The sequence below is a fragment of the Rhinatrema bivittatum genome, chromosome 1, assembly GCF_901001135.1.
Source record: "Rhinatrema bivittatum chromosome 1, aRhiBiv1.1, whole genome shotgun sequence".
NCBI classification, from domain to species: domain Eukaryota; kingdom Metazoa; phylum Chordata; class Amphibia; order Gymnophiona; family Rhinatrematidae; genus Rhinatrema; species Rhinatrema bivittatum.
Genome location: NC_042615.1, coordinates 603,246,515 through 603,268,998, shown reverse-complemented (window position 1 = coordinate 603,268,998; position 22,484 = coordinate 603,246,515). Strand labels below are relative to the sequence as shown.

The 22,484-nt window shown below is 46.4% G+C and overlaps 1 protein-coding gene across 3 annotated transcripts in view; it reads left to right on the top strand.

Annotated features, from left to right (window-relative positions):
• The first annotated feature begins 13,246 nt into the window (after window positions 1-13,246).
• LOC115100886 (sorting nexin-2) overlaps window positions 13,247-22,484 on the top strand; it is a 144,792-nt gene continuing 135,554 nt past the window's right edge. For 2 of the 3 annotated variants that reach the window (XM_029619957.1, XM_029619948.1), the window contains exon 1: window positions 13,247-13,473. In XM_029619957.1, coding sequence (XP_029475817.1) covers window positions 13,366-13,473 — 108 coding nt within the window. In that variant the 5' untranslated portion in view covers window positions 13,247-13,365. The remainder of the gene's footprint in view (window positions 13,474-22,484) is intronic. The other variant, XM_029619938.1, reaches the window with a different exon arrangement.

Here is a 22,484-nt window from a genome sequence, read left to right as displayed (position 1 = left end):
ACCCAACCTGCCTTCTCAAAGGCTAACTCAAAAATCCTCACCCTCTCTACATGTTTACCCTTTTTAGAGTAGTAAGGAGAAACCAATACAGCAGCCCACATGGGGGAACTGTACACCAACTAAAGATACTTCTCTTCAACCAGTACAGTTGGTACCAAGCAGGGCTCTCTCCATATAGATTAGAATAATTAGGATTTATACAGCACCTTTCATTCTAACACCCCCCCAGTAATTCAGATCTTTCACTTTCATCCTTGACAGCCTTTTCTGGAAATGCTCCGTATTATGTAACGTGTACATCACAATAGCCATTTGTATTAGAACTTGATCCTGCTCACCCTGGCCCTTCCAATTAGGACCTCCAATTTGGCTGTGAAAGAAGAATTCCAATAGTCTGATGTTGTCTGTTCCCTGCCGGTTTCTCAGTCCTATAGACAATGAGTTCAAGCTGTGATACAATCAGATTTTTCTGCACAATCTCCTCTACCACCTCTCTTCCATTATCTAAGATAGTGTGCTGGAATCATCTTCCTAGCAGGGAAAAGGAGTCATCCGAGGCACATTCGCTGAGCTAGTAGGTACTCTTTCAAGAAATCAATATTCAGTAAGGTGTTTTGGGTAGTGTTTCTTTTTACAAGGGACTCACAAACATTTTCTAGACTTTCTAAGTGCACAACAGTAAACCAGACCCCTAGCACATGCAAGGCAACTTACCGTATATATTTGTGTATAAGTCGAGAAATTTATGCCAAAAAACAGCATAAATTAGCTGGTTTGACTTATACACGCATACTATATGTGTTTTGCATAGCCCCCCCTGACCCCCCCAAAACTCAGCAAAAGTTTATGGTGGTCCAGTGGGGAGCCAGGAGTGATCTCCTGCTCCCAGGCCTCCAGCTGCTAGTAAATCCCTCCCTCTCTTCCCCCCTTGGCTTCCCTCCCTATTCAATCCCCCTCTCCCTCCAGCCCCCCCCCCCTCCGGTCCCTGGTGGTCCAGCAGGGGGCCCGGGAGTGATCTCTTGCTTCCGGCCCGCCAGCTGCCAGCAATTAAAATGGCGCCATGGCCCTTACCATGTGACAGGGGCTACCGATGTCATTGGCCAATAGAACAGGCCATCCATTGCTCTTACCATGTGATGGGGCCAGCCAATGACACCGGTAGCCCCTGTAACATGGTAAGGGCAAAGGGCCACGGCACCATTTTAATTGCTGGCAGCCAGCGGCCCAGGAGCAAGAGATCACTCCCGGGCCTCCCAGTGGACCCCCAGAGACTTTGGGTAAGTCTGGGGGGGGAAGGGAAGGAGGATTTACTAACAACCGGCAGCCCAGGAGCAGGAGATTGCTCCCGGACCCCGCACTGGACCACCATGGACTCACGTTGAGTTTTGGGGAAGGGAGGGAGGGAATGATTAAAACAGGGAAGGCAGCCATAGAGAGGAGGAAGGGAATGATTAAAACAGGAAGGGTAGCCATTAGAATAATGACATTTTACCCTCAGGAAAATGAGTGCAGAGAAAAAAAGAGAGCATCTTACACTGCATCACTGAAACTGAAGGTTATAGAACGTGCCAAGGAGACCAATAATTGTGTAGCTGCAAGAGGATTTGATATTAATGAAAAACTCATCAGAGATTGGAAAAAAAATGAAGTAAAGCTACTAGAAATGCCAAAGTCAAAGAAAGCTGTTATGGGAACAGGCTGTGGTAGGCTGCAACCGGCTCCCTCCACCTAACACCGCGGCCGCCTGCCACTTGTTAGCCCTGGAAGTCTCACGGCTGCAGGCTGCCACGATCAGTGTTCTCTCCCCGTGCCGGGCTCCCACCGGGCCTCTGACGCTGCTACTCCTTTCCGGCCATGTGCTCCTCCCGCGCAGGGCCTCCACCATGCCTCCATCGCTGCCACTCCTTCCCGGCTGCAAGCTCCCTCTGTGCAGGGCCTCCGCCAGGCCTCTGACGCCATTGCTCTTTCCTGACCTAGACGTGCTGGTGCCCGGTCCAGTCCCGCCTTTTGGCCGCGCCGATTCCCGCGATGGGGTCCAGCATTTTTCAGGCCTGCACAGGCCTCTCTGCGGCAGCGTCTCCACGAGGGAGACGCTGACGAGCTCCGCTCCCAGACTCCGCCCCCCCCCCCCCTTAGGCACACATGCGCGCGCGCAAGTGGAAGCCTTTTAAAGGCAGAGGAGCACGGAGTCCCGGCCGGTCCCTAAGATGACGTCAGATGCCGGCAGGGTATTTAAACCAGGCGTCTGACTAGGGAAATCGCCTTGCAACAGGGTTCACTCCTTGGAGTCACTAGTTGCCTTGCGTTCCTGTGTTCCTGCTTTGAATCCTGTGTTCCTGCTTTGAATTCTGTGTTCTTGCTTTGAATCCTGTGTTCCCTCCTTGAATCCGGATCTCCTGCTTCAGTTCCTGCTTTCCTGCTTCAGGTTCTGTGCTTCAGCCTCAGTTCCTTTCTTTGGTTCCAGTTCCAGATCTTCGGACGGACTTCCTGGTTTCTGCTTCGGTACATCTTCATTCTTCTGCTCTGCCGCCTGCCTCAACCTCGGACTGCCTCTACGAACTATAGCCTGCTTCCGGGGACCTCTCCTAAGTCCCAGCGGCCCGGGTCCTCACAGTCTCCTCCTGGGGAGACTGCGGGCTTCCAAGGGTGAAGTTCTTCCTTGGTTCCCGGCTCCAAGCCGCCTCCCGGCCAAGCTTCGGCGGTGACCCGTCAACCTTCTTTCCACCATCTGCACGGCTGGCCCAAGGGTGCACTTCTCCAGCGCCAACACCGGGGTCGATGTCTGGACTGGCAGATGGTCCCGAGGCAGTGAACTTAGTGAAACAATCTTAAAAGACAATAAGTAGGCACAGCTGTAACCAGGCAACTCCGTGCATGGACCAAGGTAAGAAAATTGACTATTAAGTATTGCCTTGGTGGTTGGGATTGTGTACCTTGAAGGGTGAAGATATTTGAGACATGTCATGAACACGGGGAGGAAAGCCAGAGATGGCTATAGAGGGCTTCAGAGAGTTCACAATGGAAAATAAAATGGCCAGAGATAAGAAGAAAGGGTCCCCCCGCGAGCAGGCTCCTCACCTTGCTGCCTTCCGATGTGGCTGGACGCTGCCGACGTCAGGCCTTCTGCGTTGCCGGAGCTGCGGACTCTGTTTTCCTCTTGCGGCCCGGAGGCCACCCTTCGGGTCTGTCTTCACCGCAGCAGGAGCCGCGGACTTTGAGCTACCTCCCCGGCACGGCAGGCTTGCCACCGTGCTTCTTCGCGGCTGGAGCCACCGCCGACATCACGGTCATCTTCGCGGCTGGAGGCCGCAATCCCCGAGCTTGCCTGGCAGCCGGAGCCGCCCTCGGGTCTTCCTGCAGCGGCAGGAGCCACTGCTGATGGGGCCTGCTCCTCGGCCCAGCCCTGCTTCTCCACGTCGACGCGGTGCAGGGACGCTGTCCACGGTCCTGCCGCGCCTCCCTGCCAGATTTAAAGGGCCCACGGCCGGATATGCCCTGGGCCCCACCTAGAGACTGTTTCCTGTGCCAGCCCTATAAAAGGGCTGCTCCTGCATTCCACCTTGCCTTGCATCGGAGTTACTTCACTCCTGGAAGTTCCTGTCTTCCAGCGCTCCGTCAGGTCCTTCTCGTTCACCGTTGGAGCTCCATGTCTTGTCTGCTTCTTGTGCCATGTCTTCATCTCCTGAGGTCCTCGTCCAGGTCTCCTGATGTCTCGTCTCCCAATGTCTTGCTTCCTGATGTCCCAGGTTCCTTGATGTGCTTCTCCAGTGCCTTCCAAGTTCTCCTGTGCTATTGAGCCTTCTTGTCCTGCCAGCTCCATGGTACTCCGGGTGACGTGTCTCCGTTAGTGGAGTTGCCTGCAGCTGGATTCATGTCCTGCACTCCTGAGCCTTCCTGACCTGCCAGCTCTTGTGGTTCCCCAGATGACACCAGCTCCATCATCGGAGTCTCGCCTCAGCTGGATTCCTTCCTGCGCTCGTCCCGCTCTCCTCGTGGTCCGTGACCAGCCTCCTCAGGCTGTGTAGAGCATGCAGTGGGACAGGGTGGTCCGTGACCAGCCCATTGGGTTTGCCCATGTAGGTGGGCTGTGTAGGGCGCCCTGAGAGACAGTGCCAATGTCTGACTTCCCCAGCTTCTCGTCTCGTCTAGAGTCTTCCAAGTTCCTCGCCTCGTCTGTGATGTCTTCGCATCAGCCCTCGTCTGTGATGTCTTCGCCTTAGTCCTAGTACAAAGTCTTTGTGTCACAAGGCCTCCGTCTGCCCTCTTCCTGAGTCCGATCTGCTGCTCCATGCCGATCCAAAGCGGCAGGTCCAAAAGTCCTGGGAACAGTCGGAGGACTGTTCATCTACCAACATCGACTTGTTGGCTCCGGGAGCATGCAGGTCCAGCAGAGGGTAAGACCTTGTCTCCGCCATGCCGGGACACACCGCCAACCCTTGGCTCGGTCCTAGATTCGTCTGGGGTCGGGCTGAGGCCCAAGGGCACACGAAAAACCTGTCACGTGACAGCACACGTAACAATAGTCCTATGGGGAGGACTGGTCTCATACAAGAAATAAAAAGAAAATGAAAATGATAAAATATTGTTGTTTTGAATGGCCCAGACAGAGTATAAAACAGCCAGCAGTATTTTGGCCAACATATGGTGCATATGAGAATTGGTTATGTCAGACATTAAATATGTATGTAAATAGAAAAACGCTGTGTTTTCAGGAAGAGGTCAGGTCAACAGGGAAACAATGTTGCCCATCAAAATATCAGAGCCTAAGACAGTTCCTAAAAATGACCCTACCTGGGAAATTCAGTGAAAGAAATGGGACTCCCTGGAACATTCATCACCGTTTGATCTGGTGCATGCACTCCTTCCCCGGCGTATGAAAGTGAAGCTGTCGGGGAATCAGACGCACATCCAATAGTTAAGGGGGTTCATGGGGAGACTGATGATGATGATCCCAGAGTATATTGGGGCGCAGTAGAAGAAGCCAGGGCACAGAGAGGAGAACAGGAAAGGGAGGAATGAAGGTGAGAAGAACAAACGCACCAGCATGATGCCTCGGGGCTAGATAAAGAATTAAAGCAGTTAATAAAGGATACCAAACAGTATCCGCTCCCAGATCCACCGGGACCTGGAGCTAGGAGAAAAGATAAAAGACCAAAGAAACCGGACCCCCTGTATCCACTGAGGGAGTGTTATGTTTTCGAGGTGTTTGAGTGTATTCTTGGGTACTGTGGGAGATGACCACGCCCACAGGGAGGAGCCCCGTGGGGAGCCACAGTACTGGGCTAGACTCAAGACGCACAAACCCAGAGTTTTGTCTTTTATTGTACAGCTGATGTATACCACCAGAGGTGGCAGTAGTGAGGTGATCCAGAGGTAGCAGTCCAGGGACCCTCGACAGAGGGAACCCGTCTCATCAAGATGGTATAGGGAGATCCAGGTGTAGGTTTCCCAACATGGCAGAGCTGTAGATGAGACAGACTGAGAATTAAATTACTCACTAGATGATAGCTGTAATGATGATAATTCCACCAGTAGATAGTAACAGGCACAGAGGCAGGGAGAGCAGGCCCTCGAGGAGCAAGTACCTGATCCCAGTAAGGCACCTGGAAGAAAGCAGAGGGCCCCCAAGGAGCGAGTACCCAGGTTAGAGAAATACCCCGAAGGGCAGAGAGGGCTTCCAGTGGCAGCAAGGAAGCAGCAGAGCAGCTTAGACCGGACAAATCCAATCCTTGCTAACTCAACGAGCTAACAAACAAGCGTAGGCTAAATACCCGGATGGCGTGATGTCACTCGAGGGGGACGCCCCCGAGGTGGATAAAGACGTAGGTGGCGCTCGCGCGCGCACCCTAGGAGGCCCTTAGGAGAAACATGGCGTGAGGCTTTGCCATAGCCATTCTGGGGACGCCAGAGGACACAGCTTGTAGACGCGGTGGCAGCCATCTTCCCAAGGCTAGCGGGGAGAGCAGAGAAAAAGGTGAGGCACAAGAGTCGAAGCCGTCTGAGACCGACGGATGCAACAGGGAGGTACCTATAGGGGGTAGTAATATTGGATACGTGAGTAATCCTCTAATGGGGAAGTGAGAAACTTTAAAAAGGAAATGAAATCCTTGTTAGATGATCCCAGTGGGTTAGCGGATCAGTTAGATCAGTTTCTGGGCCCTAATATATTTACGTGGGCAGAACTGATGTCAAAACTCAGCATCTTATTTATGGGAGTAGAACGAGTTATGATTAGAGTGGCAGGTATGAGGATATGGGAGAGAGAGGCGGAGGTGGTGGTCCCCGCAGAACAAAAGTACCCTAATACAGACCCCTGATGGGATAATAATGAGGCAGCAGACAGAGCTCATATGAGTGGCTTATGAAGTCTCATTTTAAGGGGAGTTAGAGAAGCGGTACCTAGGAACCAGAATGTAGCAAAAGCTTTTGAAATACAGCAAGAGCGCCAAGAAACCCCTTCGGCGTTCTTGGAAAGGGTACGGGAAAGGATGAGACAGTATTCTGGACTGTCCCCAGAGGACCCAGTAAGCCAGGTTCTGTTGGAAATTAATTTTGTCACCAAATCCTAGCATGATATTCAAAGGAAATTACAGAAAATAGAGGGATGGAATGAAAAATCAATTGAGGAATTATTAAAGGAAGTCCAAAAAGTGTAAGGGGGGAAGAGGAAACGCAGAAACAAAAAGCTAAAATTATGATGACTAACGTGAATGAGATGCAAAAAAAAAGATATTCTGGTTCTGATGACATCTCAGTAAAAGCAAAACAAACTCCCTTTACTACCAGGCACAATACCCCTCCTTATGAAAAGGCAATAATTTACCACTAATGCATATCCTATTGAGAAAACACAACAAATAAGATTGATACAATTGCCTACATGCTAGTAAAATACCTCACCTCGGGCACACACACAGAACCTACCTTCACCAAGTACAGAAAGACCACACATAAGTTCTTGGAGGAGAAGTCCATTAATGGCTATTAATCAAGTTTACTTAGGGAATAACCACTGCTATTAATTGCATCAGTAGCATGGGATCTTCTTAGTGTTTGGGTAATTGCCAGGTTCTTGTGGTCTGGCTTGGCTTCTGTTGGAAACAGGATGCTGGGCTCGATGGACCCTTGGACTGACCCAGCATGGCAATTTCTTACGTTCTTATGTTCTTACACATTATAAATATGGAGACAAACTGGAATGGAAAACCAAAAAAAGCCACTCTGCATGCAGTGCAAATCTGGAGAAATGGAAAGAGAAATATGACACCTAACACAGTCCCAGGATCTGCAATAATGCACAGAAACTAATTTGCACAAAGTTACACCTGCATTTTGGAACACATAACAACCCTATCTATGAAAAGGCAACACTACAAATATTAAATCAGGTCCTAAACACTAATACACCTCCTATTAGGAAAACAGAACAAGCCAAGCTGCTACAGATCCCCACACAGAAATAACTGTAAAACTATATTAATAAATGTTTCAAAACAGCTGATGAACAGAATAATGTCAAACAATTAAAACTCATAAAAATTGTTAAAAATTGTCCAAATATCAATAAAATATTTCAGAACAGCAGACATCACAAAATACTCAATAATTAAAATGGCAGTCAATCAAGAAAAATAAATTTAAAATCTCACCTTTACTTGCCCTCTCCAGCAACTTTCCTACTCCTTTCCCTTGAAAGCACAGACCAGGAGCAGCAGTGGCTGCTGAAGCTCTGTCCTTACAGTCCTCTTCTTTAGGGCCCACAAGTCACTCACACACACACACACACACCCCAATTAAACCCTACAACCAGTCTCTGTCTCACACACAGACACCAGTCACCTAGTCTTATCTCTCTCTATCTCTCTCACACACCCCAGTCACCTCCCTAACCAGTCTCTGTGTCTCACACACCCCCCAGTCACCTCCCTGTCCAGTCTCTCTCTCACACACTCGTCACCTCCCTGCCCAGTCTCTCTCTCACACACCCGTCACCTCCCTGTCCAATCTCTGTCTCTCACACACACCCCAGTCACCTCCCTGTCCAGTCTCTGTCTCTCACACACATCCCAGTCACCTCCCTGCCCAGTCTCTGTCTCTCACACACACCCCAGTCACCTCCCTGCCCAGTCTCTGTCTCTCATACACACCCCAGTCACCTCCCTGCCCAGTCTCTGTCTCTCACACACACCCTAGTCACCTCCCTGCCCAGACTCTGTCTCTCTCACACACCCCAGTCACTTCCCTGCCCAGTCTCTGTCTCTCACACACACCCCAGTCACTTCCCTGCCCAGTCTCTGTCTCTCACATACACCCCAGTCACCTTCCTGCTCAGACTCTGTCTTTCACACACATCCCAGTCACCTCCCTGCCCAGTCTCTGTCTCTCATACACCCCAGTCAACTCCCTGCCCAGTCTCTGTCTCTCACACACACACTTTGCTTCGAGCCCCAATGCTGTGTTCCCCTTTAATTTCGCAGTGGCAGATTTCCCAGTGCTACCACTGCCTTCTCAGCCGCACTGAAGCAGCAAACATTTATTTTAGAAAAATATGCCACAGCACTCAAGCCTTTCTTCTGGCTGTCGGGATATCCCCAGACTCCCGCGCCCCCCCCCCCCCCCCCATCTGCCTGCTTTTATGGCCGCTGGGAGCTCCAATTGCCCCATCTGTAATTAGCATGGCTGAGTGCCACTTTTACTTTAAATGCGGTTCTGCCGCACTCACTGTTGAATCAGGGGGGGGGGGGGGGGAAAGAATCCCTGGAGCAACCGGCCTCTTCGTGCTTGCAACTCACTGCCGCTTTGGGGAACCCTACTTTATCGCAGTTCCTGGCGCGGCTGGCCTCTTTTTTTTTGTGGCTTGCTGCTGTGTTTAATTTCAGCACTTCTAGCCTGTGGCAGCCACAGGGTCGGGCTTCTTCACCGCCACGGGCCTGGACACTGTCACTCCTCTCAGCCCCCCTCAAACCACCCCATCGCCGGGTTATGAGATGCCCCCCTTCTTCCTGCCCCACCGGCCAATCAGAGGCTTTCTCCTCCCACTGGCAGGAAGGGAGGAGGCTTCCAATTGGCCCACGGGGGCAGGAAGAAGAGAGGAGGCTTCCAATTGGCCTGTGGGGGCAGGAAGAAGGGAAGAGGTTTCCCACTGACCCGCGGGGGCAGGAAAAAGATAAATGGAATTATAACTGGGGCTGTGGGACACCAAGAGGCGCAACACACCAGCTGGTGCTTGGCGACAGTTTGGTGTGTCGTGACACACCGGTTGAGAATTGCTGTCATAGACTATTTTAATGATAGTTTACAAATTATCACTAGCAGGTTTGCAATTTAATTTCTCAATTCTTTCAGCACTCTGGGATGTATACCATCTGGTGCAGGTGATTTGCTATTATAACATCTTCTAAATACATTATGGGGCGGATTTTAAGAGCCCTGCTCGCCTAAATCCGCCCAAATCCGGGCGGATTTAGGCGAGCAGGGCCCTGCGCGCCGGTGCGCCTATGTTCAATAGGCCTACCGGCGCGCGCAGACCCCGGGACTCGCGTAAGTCCCGGGGTTTGGCGAGGGGGCGTGTTGGGGGCGGGCCCGGTCGGCGCGGTGTTTTGGGGGCGTGTCGGCAGCGTTTTGGGGGCGGGCCCGGGGGCATGGTTATGGCCCGGGGCGGTCCGGGGGCATGGCTGCGCCCTCCGTACCCACCCCCAGGTCACGTCCCGGTGCGCTAGCGGCCCGCTGGCGCGCGGGGATTTACGTCTCCCTCCGGGAGGCGTAAATCCCCCGACAAAGGTAAGGGGGGGTTTAGACAGGGCCGGGCGGGTGGGTTAGGTAGGGGAAGGGAGGGGAAGGTGAGGGGAGGGCAAAAGAAAGTTCCCGCCGAGGCCGCTCCGATTTCGGAGCGGCCTCGGAGGGAACGGGGGTAGGCTGTGCGGCTCGGCGCGCGCCGGCTATACAGAATCGATAGCCTTGCGCACGCCGATCCAGGATTTTAGCGGATACGCGCGGCTATGCGCGTATCTACTAAAATCCCGCATACTTTTGCTTGCGCCTGATGCGCCAGCAAAAGTATGCCAATTCGCGCTGTTTGTAAATCTACCCCTATTTGTTTCAGTTCCTCTGAATCATCACCTTTAAATATCATTTCTGGCATGGGTATCCCCCTTGAGTTTTGATAGGAAGATTTTTAGCACCAGTCTGATTGCATGGGTTACTAGGTGATTCATTTAGAAAGTCTGTTCCCTGCTCAACCAGTGTCCTTGAGCTACCTTTCCTTCAAATTGTGCCCTCCATACTGTTCTGCTCATGTCATAAGGACATAAGAACATGCCATACTGGGTCAGACCAAGGGTCCATCAAGCCCAGCATCCTGTTTCCAACAGTGGCCAATCCAGGCCATAAGAACCTGGCAAGTATCCAAAAACTAAGTCTATTCCATGTAACCATTGCTAATGGCAGTGGCTATTCTCTAAGTGAACTTAATAGCAGGTAATGGACTTCTCCTCCAAGAACTTATCCAATCCTTTTTAAACACAGCTATACTAACTGCACTAACCACATCCTCTGGCAACAAATTCCAGAGTTTAATTGTGCGTTGAGTAAAAAAGAACTCTCTCAGATTAGTTTTAAATGTACCGCATGCTAACTTCATGGAATGCCCCCTAGTCTTTCTATAATCCGAAAGAGTAAATAACCGATTCACATCTACCCATTCTAGACCACTCATGATTTTAAACACCTCTATCATATCCCACCTCAGCCGTCTCTTCTCCAAGCTGAAAAGTCCTAACCTCTTTAGTCTTTCCTCATAGGGGAGCTGTTCCATTCCCCTTATCATTTTGATAGCCCTTCTCTGTACCTTCTCCATCGCAATTATATCTTTTTTGAGATGCGGCGACCAGAATTGTACACAGTATTCAAGGTGCGGTCTCACCATGGAGCGATACAGAGGCATTATGACATTTTCCGTTTTATTCACCATTCCCTTTCTAATAATTCCCAACATTCTGTTTGCTTTTTTGACTGCCGCAGCACACTGAACCAACGATTTCAATGTGTTATCCACTATGACGCCTAGATCTCTTTCTTGGGTTGTAGCACCTAATATGGAACCTAACATTGTGTAACTATAGCATGGGTTATTTTTCCCTATATGCATCACCTTGCATTTATCCACATTAAATTTCATCTGCCATTTTGATGCCCAATTTTCCAGTCTCACAAGGTCTTCCTGCAATTTATCACAATCTGCTTGTGATTTAACTACTCTGAGCAATTTTGTATCATCTGCAAATTTGATTACCTCGCTTGTCGTATTTCTTTCCAGATCATTTATAAATATATTGAAAAGTAAGGGTCCCAATACAGATCTCTGAGGCACTCCAATGCCCACTCCCTTCCACTGAGAAAATTGTCCATTTAATCCTACTCTCTGTTTCCTGTCTTTTAGCCAGTTTGCAATCCATGAAAAGACATCGCCACCTATCCCATAACTTTTTACTTTTCCTAGAAGCCTCTCATGAGGGACTTTGTCAAACGCCTTCTGAAAATCCAAATACACTACATCCACTGGTTCACCTTTATCCACATGTTTAGTAACCCCTTCAAAAAAGGGAAGCAGATTTGTGAGGCAAGACTTGCCTTGGGTAAAGCCATGCTGACTTTGTTCCATTAAACCATGTCTTTCTATATGTTCTGTGATTTTGATGTTTAGAACACTTTCCACTATTTTTCCTGGCACTCTTAAATGCGCAGACCTGTAATTCTGTTCGGCAAGGGAAATACAAGGATCTACAGCCCTGATTGTCCTGGGGAGAAAGAGCTGCCAACTCACTGTTATCTTGGGACTCCAAATCCCTGCTTGGCCAAGGCCCCTCCTGGGGAAAGCAGCCTGCCTGAGAGACTACTGACCCAGGAGCCTTCCTGATGATTTAGACTTTGCCTACCATCTGCTGGGGGTAGAGAACTACTGATGCCTTCCCTGCTGCACCAGGTTATTTAGGGAGGGCCGTTAGGATAAACAATTTGCCCTGAATCCCATTTGTCTAGAGTGGGGTGCAGGATGGTGAGGAATTCATTTTATTTAATACTCGACTGCAGATGAAAAATCGTAAATGGTATATTGTTGAAGAGAGCACTTCAATACAAATATAAAGTTCCAGAAAAAAAATCAGTTGCCATCACCAGTAAATCTAAACTCTAGCAGTAGGTACTCTTCACAAAGGGCTTTCCCTTGGTACTTTCCACAATAATACCTGCAAACTGGATGCAGACTCATTCCCAGTATAAAACTGAAACTCCTGTTGATCCTCTTCAGAATACTCCACGATGTTGCTTTCCATTAACCAGCAGCTCTGTGGGACCTTCTCTCTGCAAAGCAGTCTTCCCTCTGACTTCTCATAAAGATAATCCTCTTTTTCCAAAACTCTGAAGAACTCTGTCAAATAGACCAGGAGTATGGGATTCCCATGTCTTTGATTCCTTGGAATATCTCATTACTCCACTTTTGGTCTCCTAAAACAAATCTCCCTGATCCTAAAGGCCCAGGAATTGCACCCTTGGATCCACTAGTTCAGAAAAGAATTCTTGGAAAGCGAATCAAATGAGCAAAGAACCCAGAGCCAAAGGGTTCATGAATTTTGTTAAACCACTATTGCAGAAAGACACCTCCTGTTAAGGAGGGTCGGACACATTACTGCACTCCTACTTTTTACAACCTCATCTTCCAGTGTCCTTGGAGAACTGAAGTCAGTATAATAAGGGCCACTGGTGACTCCCTTACATAGGACTATTAGCAAATAAAAGATTACAAATAGCAACTGGAAACGGTGCTTTAAAACCTCTTTTATGAACAAACCTTACTCGCCCGGTAGCCTCCCACTGACATTCAATAGCACATCAGGCTTCTGAGGTGCCAAACAGCATAAACGTGAGCATAACAGGAAAGTAAAATTACAGAAAAGGATTTTTTTTTTTTAAGATCCGGAGACAGGAACCATGAACAATGTGCTGTATGTCCCTAGTCCATACAGCTGCTATGCAGCCGCCCGCCTACATGCTACATTTGTCTTAGTATGCGGGAACTGGCCAAGCCCGAGCCATCCACCACAGCAGACAAACACTTTCTACAGCTGTTGGGAGCCCAGAGGGCGGGGCTGCCAGGAGCAAGGGGCATGGCAGGAATCGAGTCTCGCGGCGCCGGCGCAGGGGTGGGGCTTGTCCCTTCGCTGTTTTTTTCCTTCGTCTCCTGCCTGCCGTCTGTTCTCCCTTGTTTCCTGCTCGCTCACGTGACTGCTGGACGCCCGACCAATCACGACGTCTCGCCCCCGCACTAGCTGCCCAGGCCGGCGCTCGCGCAGTGTTGACAGGCGGCGGAAGATGGCGGCGGAGAGGGAGCCTCCTCCGCTGGGGGACGGGAAGCAGCCGGAACTCGAGGAGCTGGAGGACGGCGAGGACCTCTTCACCAGTACCGTCTCCACCCTGGAGGTGAGGGCGCCCGCTTTCCACCGGTGTCGCCTGTCTGCTTTGGGTAAACGCTCGGGAGCCCTGGCCGCTGACACCGGGGAGGCGCTCGGGCTCCGACCGGCGCGCATCCGCCGCGGTCAGAGCCGTCGGCTCGCGGTGTACAGGCCCCCGTAGCGTCCGCTGAAGACATCCCCCCTCCTCTGGTGGCAAGCTTCTGAGGGAGGACGCAGTCAGTCCGTTTTGTTTAAGAAACAACCATTCATGCAGTCCCACGGAGCTCATTAGTTTCCACCTTGTCAAGTTTTCTGACATGACTTGGACTGGATTATAATTTCGGCTGGTTAGCGCGCAAACATGATTTCACTCAGTGATACTTTGACCCCTTTCTGAACGTAGTCGGGAGCTCTGTTATATGGCAGGACTCTGCTTCCAATCGCCTTGCAAAAATGTTCCTTAAAATAGCACTAGAAAGTTGGCAGACCTTCTAAACATATAGTCAAAAGATTTATACACTTGAGTATTTAGCTAGTATTATAGATAGGTACGTGTTTTGCCAGTCCTTTTTTTATGACAGATATGGTGTGATTCCCTGAATTTGCTTAAGATGTTTTGTTGCTTCGGGTTTTAAGTCATAAAAGATGGGATACAAGAGCTTCATCTGTTATAAACTGGGTTTTGTCATAAAGAGGGGTGGCTGTATCATCCTAGCATATATGCAGTTATGTGTAACGGTGTTACAGCAGTATCTTCTGTAATTGTCTATTCAGTAACATTTCAAGATAACTTGTTCCCAGGGCTTTCCACAGTTTGGAATATAAGAAAATGTTTTAGGCCTTTGGCCCTAATGAAAAATCCAAGATATTCCTCTCTAAAATGTGCCCCTGTTGCTTGTAACTGGAGTGAATAGTATGATACTAGTTTACATGCCCATTCCTATTGCATTGACCTGCATCAGTATGGTATTTGCCATGGTTCCTGTGCATATATTCAAAATACTGTTTATCCAGTACTCTCCTTTCATGGATTTCCAAGTGTATTTTGCATCTTATGTGACTGGTGCTTTATATGCAGAAGGTACTAGAGGAATCCGGTAAGAAGAATTTTCTGTTTAGAAGTAAGGTGTGACTTCATTTTTAGTGCTAATATGATATGCTGCTCAATTTGTGAACATTTCTAGAAAATATTGCTCTTTGTCATCTTGCATCCTAGTGTTAGAACACTCCTTCAGGATGCCTAATAAATAACATGCTTTAGGAAAAATCACAGATGCTGGTAGCAATAAACTAATGGATTTATCGAGGCATAAATTTTAAAGGGTAAAAGTCTATTTCATTGAAGGTTTATTTTTTTTATTTTTTTTTAAACCATAGATACTCCAAAATACATGCTAGGTGCTGTCAGCCTTGTAAATGTTCTGAAGTATACAATATTTATTTATTCTCATTTCTTTTTCACTTTTGCAATGATAGCTCAATGCCAAGTGAAATAATAGTAGTACAATAAGAATATAAAAGTATGTACAATGGAAGTAATCTTAAAAAGTGTTATGCGTGTAGATGTAGCATACTAGATCAATTTTCAAAAGCCAGTTACTTGAAAAACTAAATTTATAGTAGTAAATTCTATGAACAATTCAATGGTATATATTGTAGCAATTTTCAAAAGCCCACTTATTCAAGTAAAGTGCATTTACTTAAGTAAAACTCAGTTTTATGCATGTAAATTTTTTTTAAATCTGGTGCATTGTGTTCTACTAATACTGTAATAGCATCTTGGCAAAAAAAATTAAAAATGTATCTTGTTGGACTGTAAACAATCTATAGTTTATTTTCCTATCAGTCCAGTAAGGCTCACTACAGTAGCGATAGAGTGGTGAATACATGGAACACTTTCCCAGTGAACATACATGGTGGGGGCAAAAACTGCACCAAAATTCAAAATGATGGGAGACAGCAGATCTTTAGCAATGGATTAGTGATAGTGCCTGAGATTAAGTAGTGTACTGTGGTAGATAGAGAGCATAAGCAAACTATTTACTTAATTTATAGGTTGCTGTTCCAAAAATTTGCTCTGAGCAAGTAAAAATGTTAGCAAGATGAATATGCAAATATACATTAACCAGACTAGCTGGCTCTTCTTTCATTGCGCATATGCATCAACTTAAGTTTACCTAGGGATGCAGAAGGCCTATGCATTTTGCCTCATAGTCATCGGTGGGCAGCAGCAGCAATTGCTGACACAAAAGGGTTGACTGCTCTAGATTAGGGTGCTTTGTCTGAGAAATGTGCTTAGCTCAAGACTTCAGCCCTGCCTTCCCATCAGTGCAAGAGAGCTTCAGCACTTGGGTAAGGGTGCTTGCGTAGCTTGTTTAAGGTTTGTATTTGTGCCTTATGGTATATAACATATGGTAATGCAGAGACCCATAGCAGGTGGGTGTTCCATGATTCTAGAAGGTTTTTCACATGTGTTTTTATTTAAAAGACAAAAGTACTGTTTGAAAAATAATTGTGCCAATTTTATGAGTGGAATCCACTGTCCATGCATACACATGGATCAGAAAAAAACATGCACAGCAATCTCATAAGCCTACTTTTCATTTGACAGTAGGCTAATAAAAATGGTGTAGAATAAGAGTATTACAAATAAAGAGGCCAGTATTCAAAGGCATTTAGCCAGATAACTTGTTATCTAACTAAATGGCAAGGTTTTGAATACTGAGTCTCTTATCCATAAGAACATAAGATATTGCCATATTGGTCAGATAAATGGTCCATCAAGCCCAGTATCCTGTTTCCAAGAATGGACAATTCAGGTCACAAGTACCTATCAGGATCCCAAAAAGTAAATAGATTCCATGCTGCTTATCCTAGGGATAAGCAGTGGATTTCCCCAAGTCCACCTTAATAATGGTTTATGGACTTTTTTCCCCTAGGAACTTGTCCAAACCTTTTTTAAATCCACCTGTACTAACATCTTTCACCACATTGTCCAGCAGTGAATTCCAGAGTTTATTTATGCATTGAGTAAAAAAATGTTTTCTCCTATTTGTCTTTTTTGAAAGAGTGAACAACCAATTTGCATTTATCCATTCCACTTCATTATTTTATAGACCACCTCCTTTTTTCAGGGAGGAATCATTCCATCATTTTAGTAGCCCTTCTCTGTACCTTACCTAATTCCAGTATAGCTTTTTGAGATGCACACTGAACAGAAGATTTTGATGTATTATCCACAGTGATACCTAGATCCTTTTTCCTGGGTAGTGACTCCAAATATGAAACCTTGCATTGTATAGCTATAATTTGGGTAGCTCTAGCCTACATACATCACTTTGCCCTTGTCCATTTTAAATGTCATTTGCCAATTGGATGCTCAGTTTCCCAGTCTTGCAAGGTCCTCTTGCAATTTTTAATAATCATCTTATGATTTAACAACTTTGAATAATTTTGTATCATCACAAAATTTGATCACCTCACTCGTTCCCATTTCCAGGTCATTTATAAATGTTAAAAAGCAATGGTCCTAGTACAGATCCCTAGAGCATTCCACTATTCAACTTTTTCCATTGAGAAAATTGACCATTTAGTCCTACTTTCTATTTTCTTTCTTATAACCAGTTCTCAATCCACAATAGAGCATTGCCTCTCTAAGCAGAGACCTGTCTGCTACAGGACACTTCCAGTTCACCTCCCACTTCAATTCACGATCCTAAGCTCAGGAAAAAGAAAACATGTTCTCCTCAGAAATAGACTTTATCAGTTTTGGCAGGATTTAGCATTTAGAAAAATAGGAATTCCTGTCTCTAACATCCCAGCCACTAAGCACCAGTTTTCCCTAAAGAAAGTTCTATACAGTGGGTAGTTGCAAACATGCCATAAACATTAGCCTACTTAATACTAATACCCATGGCTCACTTACTTGCCCCTGGTCCCAACTTCAGGTGATATTCCTTTGTTCACCTCTGAAGCAGGCTCTGGATGGAGGTCTGGAGAATGTGTGCAGGGAAGGAGACTTGCTTCCTGGGTTTGGTACTGGCTGAGCTGGCAGCAATCTGGGAAGGAGACTTGCTTCTCGTTCTGGGGCTTGCTCCTCACAGTCTCAAACCCCATGTCGCTCTCAGCACCTGAGCCAGGGCATATGTTCTCTCAGGTCTCCTGGACACACCTAATCTTCTCCCTCCTTGATAGCAGTGGATGCTGGTCTGCTTCGGACTCTTCCTTTTCTTTCAGGGTCTCTTCTCTGGTTTCAGGGTCACTTATCTGGTTTTGCTCTCGGGGTTAGCTCTCAGGGCTGCTCTCTTCTCTTTATTTGCCCCCCCCCCCCCCCATCTTATATTTTCTAGCTGATAAATATGCATAAGCTCATACATAATCACATGGTGGGTGGAGGGTATTTCTGCATTGCAGATCTTTTTCCTCCCTCCCCATTTCTTCGGGGAGGGTACTGCCATGTCTGTATGCTAAGCTGTTATGCCAGAGTGTTTTTCTCCTTCTCAGACTGCCCTCACCCCCCCCCCCCCCTTCTTCCAAGGTTGTGGGTGTTTCTGACCTCTGGACTTGCTTGGTTGGTCCGTGACTCCTGCTTATGAGCTTAAGTTGTTGCATTGTCTTACTTTCTTCTTTTTATTTACACAGGCACTTACTTTATTCAGATCTGCCTGTTTGTATCCTTCAGTGTAAAGTTTTAAAGTCCATCTGGCCAAAGTTTCTTTCCTTGAGCGGTGACTGCATACTTCTTTGGTTCTTATGATTCATATTTAGTGCTTTCAGTGGTGAAACATGGGCTATCTCCCTACTCCTCCTACCTCCTGACTTTTTAATTTCCGCAAGAGTCTCTCATGAGGTACTTTGTCAGACACTTTCTGAAAATCCAGATATACTATATCAACTGGCTCACGTTTATCCATATATTTATTCACGCCTTCAGAAAAAATGTAGCAAATTTGTGAGGCAAGGCTTCCCTTGGTTAAATCCTTCTTGGCTTTGTCCCATTAAACTCTTTATCTATATGTTCAGTAATTTTGTTCTTTAGAATAGTTTCAACCATTTTTTTCTTGGCATTCACATCAGGCTTACTGGTCTCTAGTTTCCCGGATCACCCCTAGATTCCTTTTTAAAAACTGGCATTATATTGGCCACCCTCCAATCTTCAGGTACATAAGAAAATGCCATACTGGGTCAGACCAAGGATCCATCAAGCCCAGCATCCTGTTTCCAACAGTGGCCAATCCAGGCCAAAGAACCTGGCAAGTACCCAAAAACTGTCTATTCCATGTTACCATTGCTAATGGCAGTGGCTATTCTCTAAGTGAACTTAATAGCAGGTAATGGACTTCTCCTCCAAGAACTTATCCAATCCTTTTTTAAACACAGCTATACTAACTGCACTAGCCACATCCTCTGGCAACAAATTCCAGAGTTTAATTGTGCGTTGAGTAGAAAAGAACTTTCTCCGATTTAGTTTTAAAATGTGCCACACGCTAACTTCATGGAGTGCCCCCTAGTCTTTCTACTATCCGAAAGAGTAAATAAGCGATTCACATCTACCCGTTCTAGACCTCTCATGATTTTAAACACCTCTATCATATCCCCCCCTCAGCCGTCTCTTCTCCAAGCTGAAAAGTCCTATCCTCTTTTAGTCTTTCCTCATAGGGGAGTTGTTCCATTCCCCTTATCATTTTGTTAGCCCTTCTCTGTACCTTCTCCATCACAATTATATCTTTTTTGAGATGCGGCGACCAGAATTGTACAGTTTGTCAGTTTGCCTTAGTACATCTTCCAGATTCACTGAGATTTATTTCAGTTCCTCTGAATCATCACCTTCAAATATCACTTCTGGCATGGGTATCTACCCTGCATCTTCCTCAAAGATTTAATTAAATCTCTCTGCTATGGCCTTGTCCCTTAAGCATCCCTTTTACCCCTTGATCATCTAATGGACCAACAGATTCTCACAGGCTTTTTGCTTCAAATATACCTATAAAGTTTTTATTATGAGTTCTTGCTTCCATAGCACGTTTCTTTTTAAATTCTATCTTTGCTTTCTTTATCAATGCTTTGCATTTAACTTGCCTGTGCTTTATGCTGTTTCCTGTTTTCTTCATTCAGCTCCCTTTTCCAATTTTTTTTTTTTTTTTTTTTTGAAGGATGCTCTTTTGGCTAGAATTGCCTCTCACCTCACTTTTTTTTAACTATGCTGGCAGTCATTTGGCTTTCCTTCCGCCTTTTTTTAATGCATGGAATATGTCTGCTCTGGATTTCCAAGATGGTATTTTTAAACAATGTCCATACCTGATGTAAACTCTTGACTTTTTGCAGCTGCTTGTTTCATTTTTTTGCTAACCATTTTTCTCATTTTCTCATAATCTCCCTTTTGAAAGTAAAATGCTTTTGCAGTAGATTTCCTTAGTATCCTCCCTCCAGTTATCAATTCAAATTTGATTTATTAATTTATAATCCTCTTTTTGGCACTTCAAGGTGGATTACATTCTGGTACTGTAGGGATTTCCCTTTACCCAGAGGGCTCACAATCTAGTTTGTACCTGAGGCAGTACAGGGTGAAGTGACTTGCCCAAGGTCACAAGGAGTAGCAGTGGTATTTGAACTCTGGCTTCCCTGCTTCGTAGCTAGTGCTCTAACTCAGTGCTTCTCAACCGGTGTGTCACGACATGCCAGTGTGTCGCGTCTCCCGGTGTCCCACTGCCCTATTGTACTTTCCTTCTCCCTTTTTCCAACCCCCGTGGGCCAATTGGAAGCCTCCTTTCTTCCTATCCCCACTGCCCAGTGGGAAGCCTCCTTCATTCTGCCTGCCCCCGCACAGGCCAATCGGAAGCCTTCTCCCTTCTATCTGCCAGTGGGAGTAGGAAGAAGGGAGGAAGCCTTTGATTGGCCAGTAAGGCAGGCATCGCATAGCCCAGTGGTGGGGTGCGAGGAATAAAAGTGTTGAACTCCGAAGCAAGGCCGCCACGGGAGCCCATTCCCATGGCGGCAAAGAGGAAACCTGACCAAGCAAGGCCATCATGGGAGCCCATTCCTGTGCTGGCGAAAAAAGAAGACCCGCTGGAGTAAAGCTGCGGCGGAACTGGAGCCTATCCCTGCAGTGAAGGAAGAAGATGTTTTTGGTGAGAGCTTGTGTGTCTGTGCGTGTGCATGGATGCCTGGGTGAGAACTTGTGGGTGTGAATGGGTTCTAGAGCATTTGTGTGTGATTGAGAGCTTGTGTATAAGAGACCATGTGTGTGACTAAGAGAGAGACTGGTCAGGGAGGTGATGTGTTTCTTTGTGAGAGAGAGAGACTGGTCAGGAAGATGACTGGTGTGAGAGAGACCGAGAATGGTCGTGGGGTCTAATTTGCGGGGGGAGGGGGGGTGAGTGACTGGTTGTGGGCGCTAAGGAAGAGGACTGTGAGGACAGAGCTTCAGCAGCCACTGCTGCTTCTGGTGAGTGCTATTGGCCTGGAAGGGAAAGGAGTAGGAGAGTTGGAGAGGGTAAGTAAAGGTGGCTTTTTAAATTTATTTTTCTTAACTGCCATTTTAATTATTGGGTATTATGCGATGTCTGCTGTTTTGAAATATTTTAATGATATCTGGACATGTTATAATAATTTTTATGAGTTTTTAATTGTTGGATATTATTCTGTTCAGCAGCTGTTTTGTAACATTTTTAGTATAGTTTTACAATTATTTCTGTGTGGAGCTCTATAGCAGCTTGGCTTATTCTGTTTTCACAATAGGAAATGTATTAGTGTTTAGGGCCTGGTTTAATAGTTGTATTTCTTAGATAGGGTTGTTACTGTTGAGTGTGTTCCATAATACAGGTGTAACTTTGTGCGGGTTAGTTTGTGTGCATTATTGCAAATCCTGAGAGTCTGTTAGGTGCTATATTTCTCTTTCCATTTCTCCAGGTTCGCACAACATGCAGAGTGGCTTTTTTGGTTTTCCATTCTAGTTTCTGTCTCCATATTTATAATGTGTGGTTTTTCTGTACTTGGTGAAGGGTGTGTGACCGTGGTGAGGTATTTTACTAGCATGTAGGCATTTGTATCAATCTTATTTGTTGTGTCTTCTCAATAGGATATGCATTAGTGGTAAATTACTGTCTTTTCATAAGGAAGGCTATTGTGCCTGGTAGTAAAAGGAGTTTGTTTTGCTTTTACTGAGATGTCATCATGACCTGAATATCTTTTTTGTATGATGAGTTGTACAGGGTAATGCCCTAGTTCTGCTCTGCACTCATTGCTGGTGGTTGAGGGGATTCCTGTGGATGCAGAGTGTACGTTTACATTTAGCCCCGTGATGTTCACATGTTCAGTGTGTCACGCATGTGAGAACCATCTGTCAGGTGTGTCCCAGCCAGAAAAAAGTTGAGAACCACTGCTCTAACTAATAGGCTACTCCTTCACTATTGCCAAGTGGCCCTAACACCATTACGTCTTTGACCAAATCATGTGTTCCACTAAGGACTAGGTCTAAAATAGATCTCCTCTCTTGTTGATTCTTGTACCAGCTGCTCCATGAAGCAGTCATTTATTTCATCTTTATCTCCTTAGCATGTCCTCATGTGACATTTACCCAGTCAATACTGAGGTAATTAAAATTACCCATTACTGTGTTGCTAATTTTGTTAGCTTCCTTAATTTCTGTTAGCATTTCATCATTTGTCTGTTCATTTTGGCCAGGTGGATGGTAGTACATGCCCACTGTTCTGTTCCCCCTTCTCACATGGAATTTCTATCCATAAAGATTCTACAGTGCATTTTGTTTCATGTACAACTTTTATCCTGTTTGACTCTATGCACCACTCCTCCACCAATTTGATCCATCCTAGCATTGTGATATAATTTGTACACTGCTATCATTGTCCCATTGGTTAACCTCCTTCCACCAGGCCTCTGAGATGTCAATTATATCTACCTCTTCATTCAATGCTATGCATTCTACCTCTCCCATCTTAAAGTTTAGATTTCTAGCTTTGGGTACAGACATTTTAAAGTATTTATTGTGTTTGTATTGCCAACCTGCTCATCAGTTGAAAG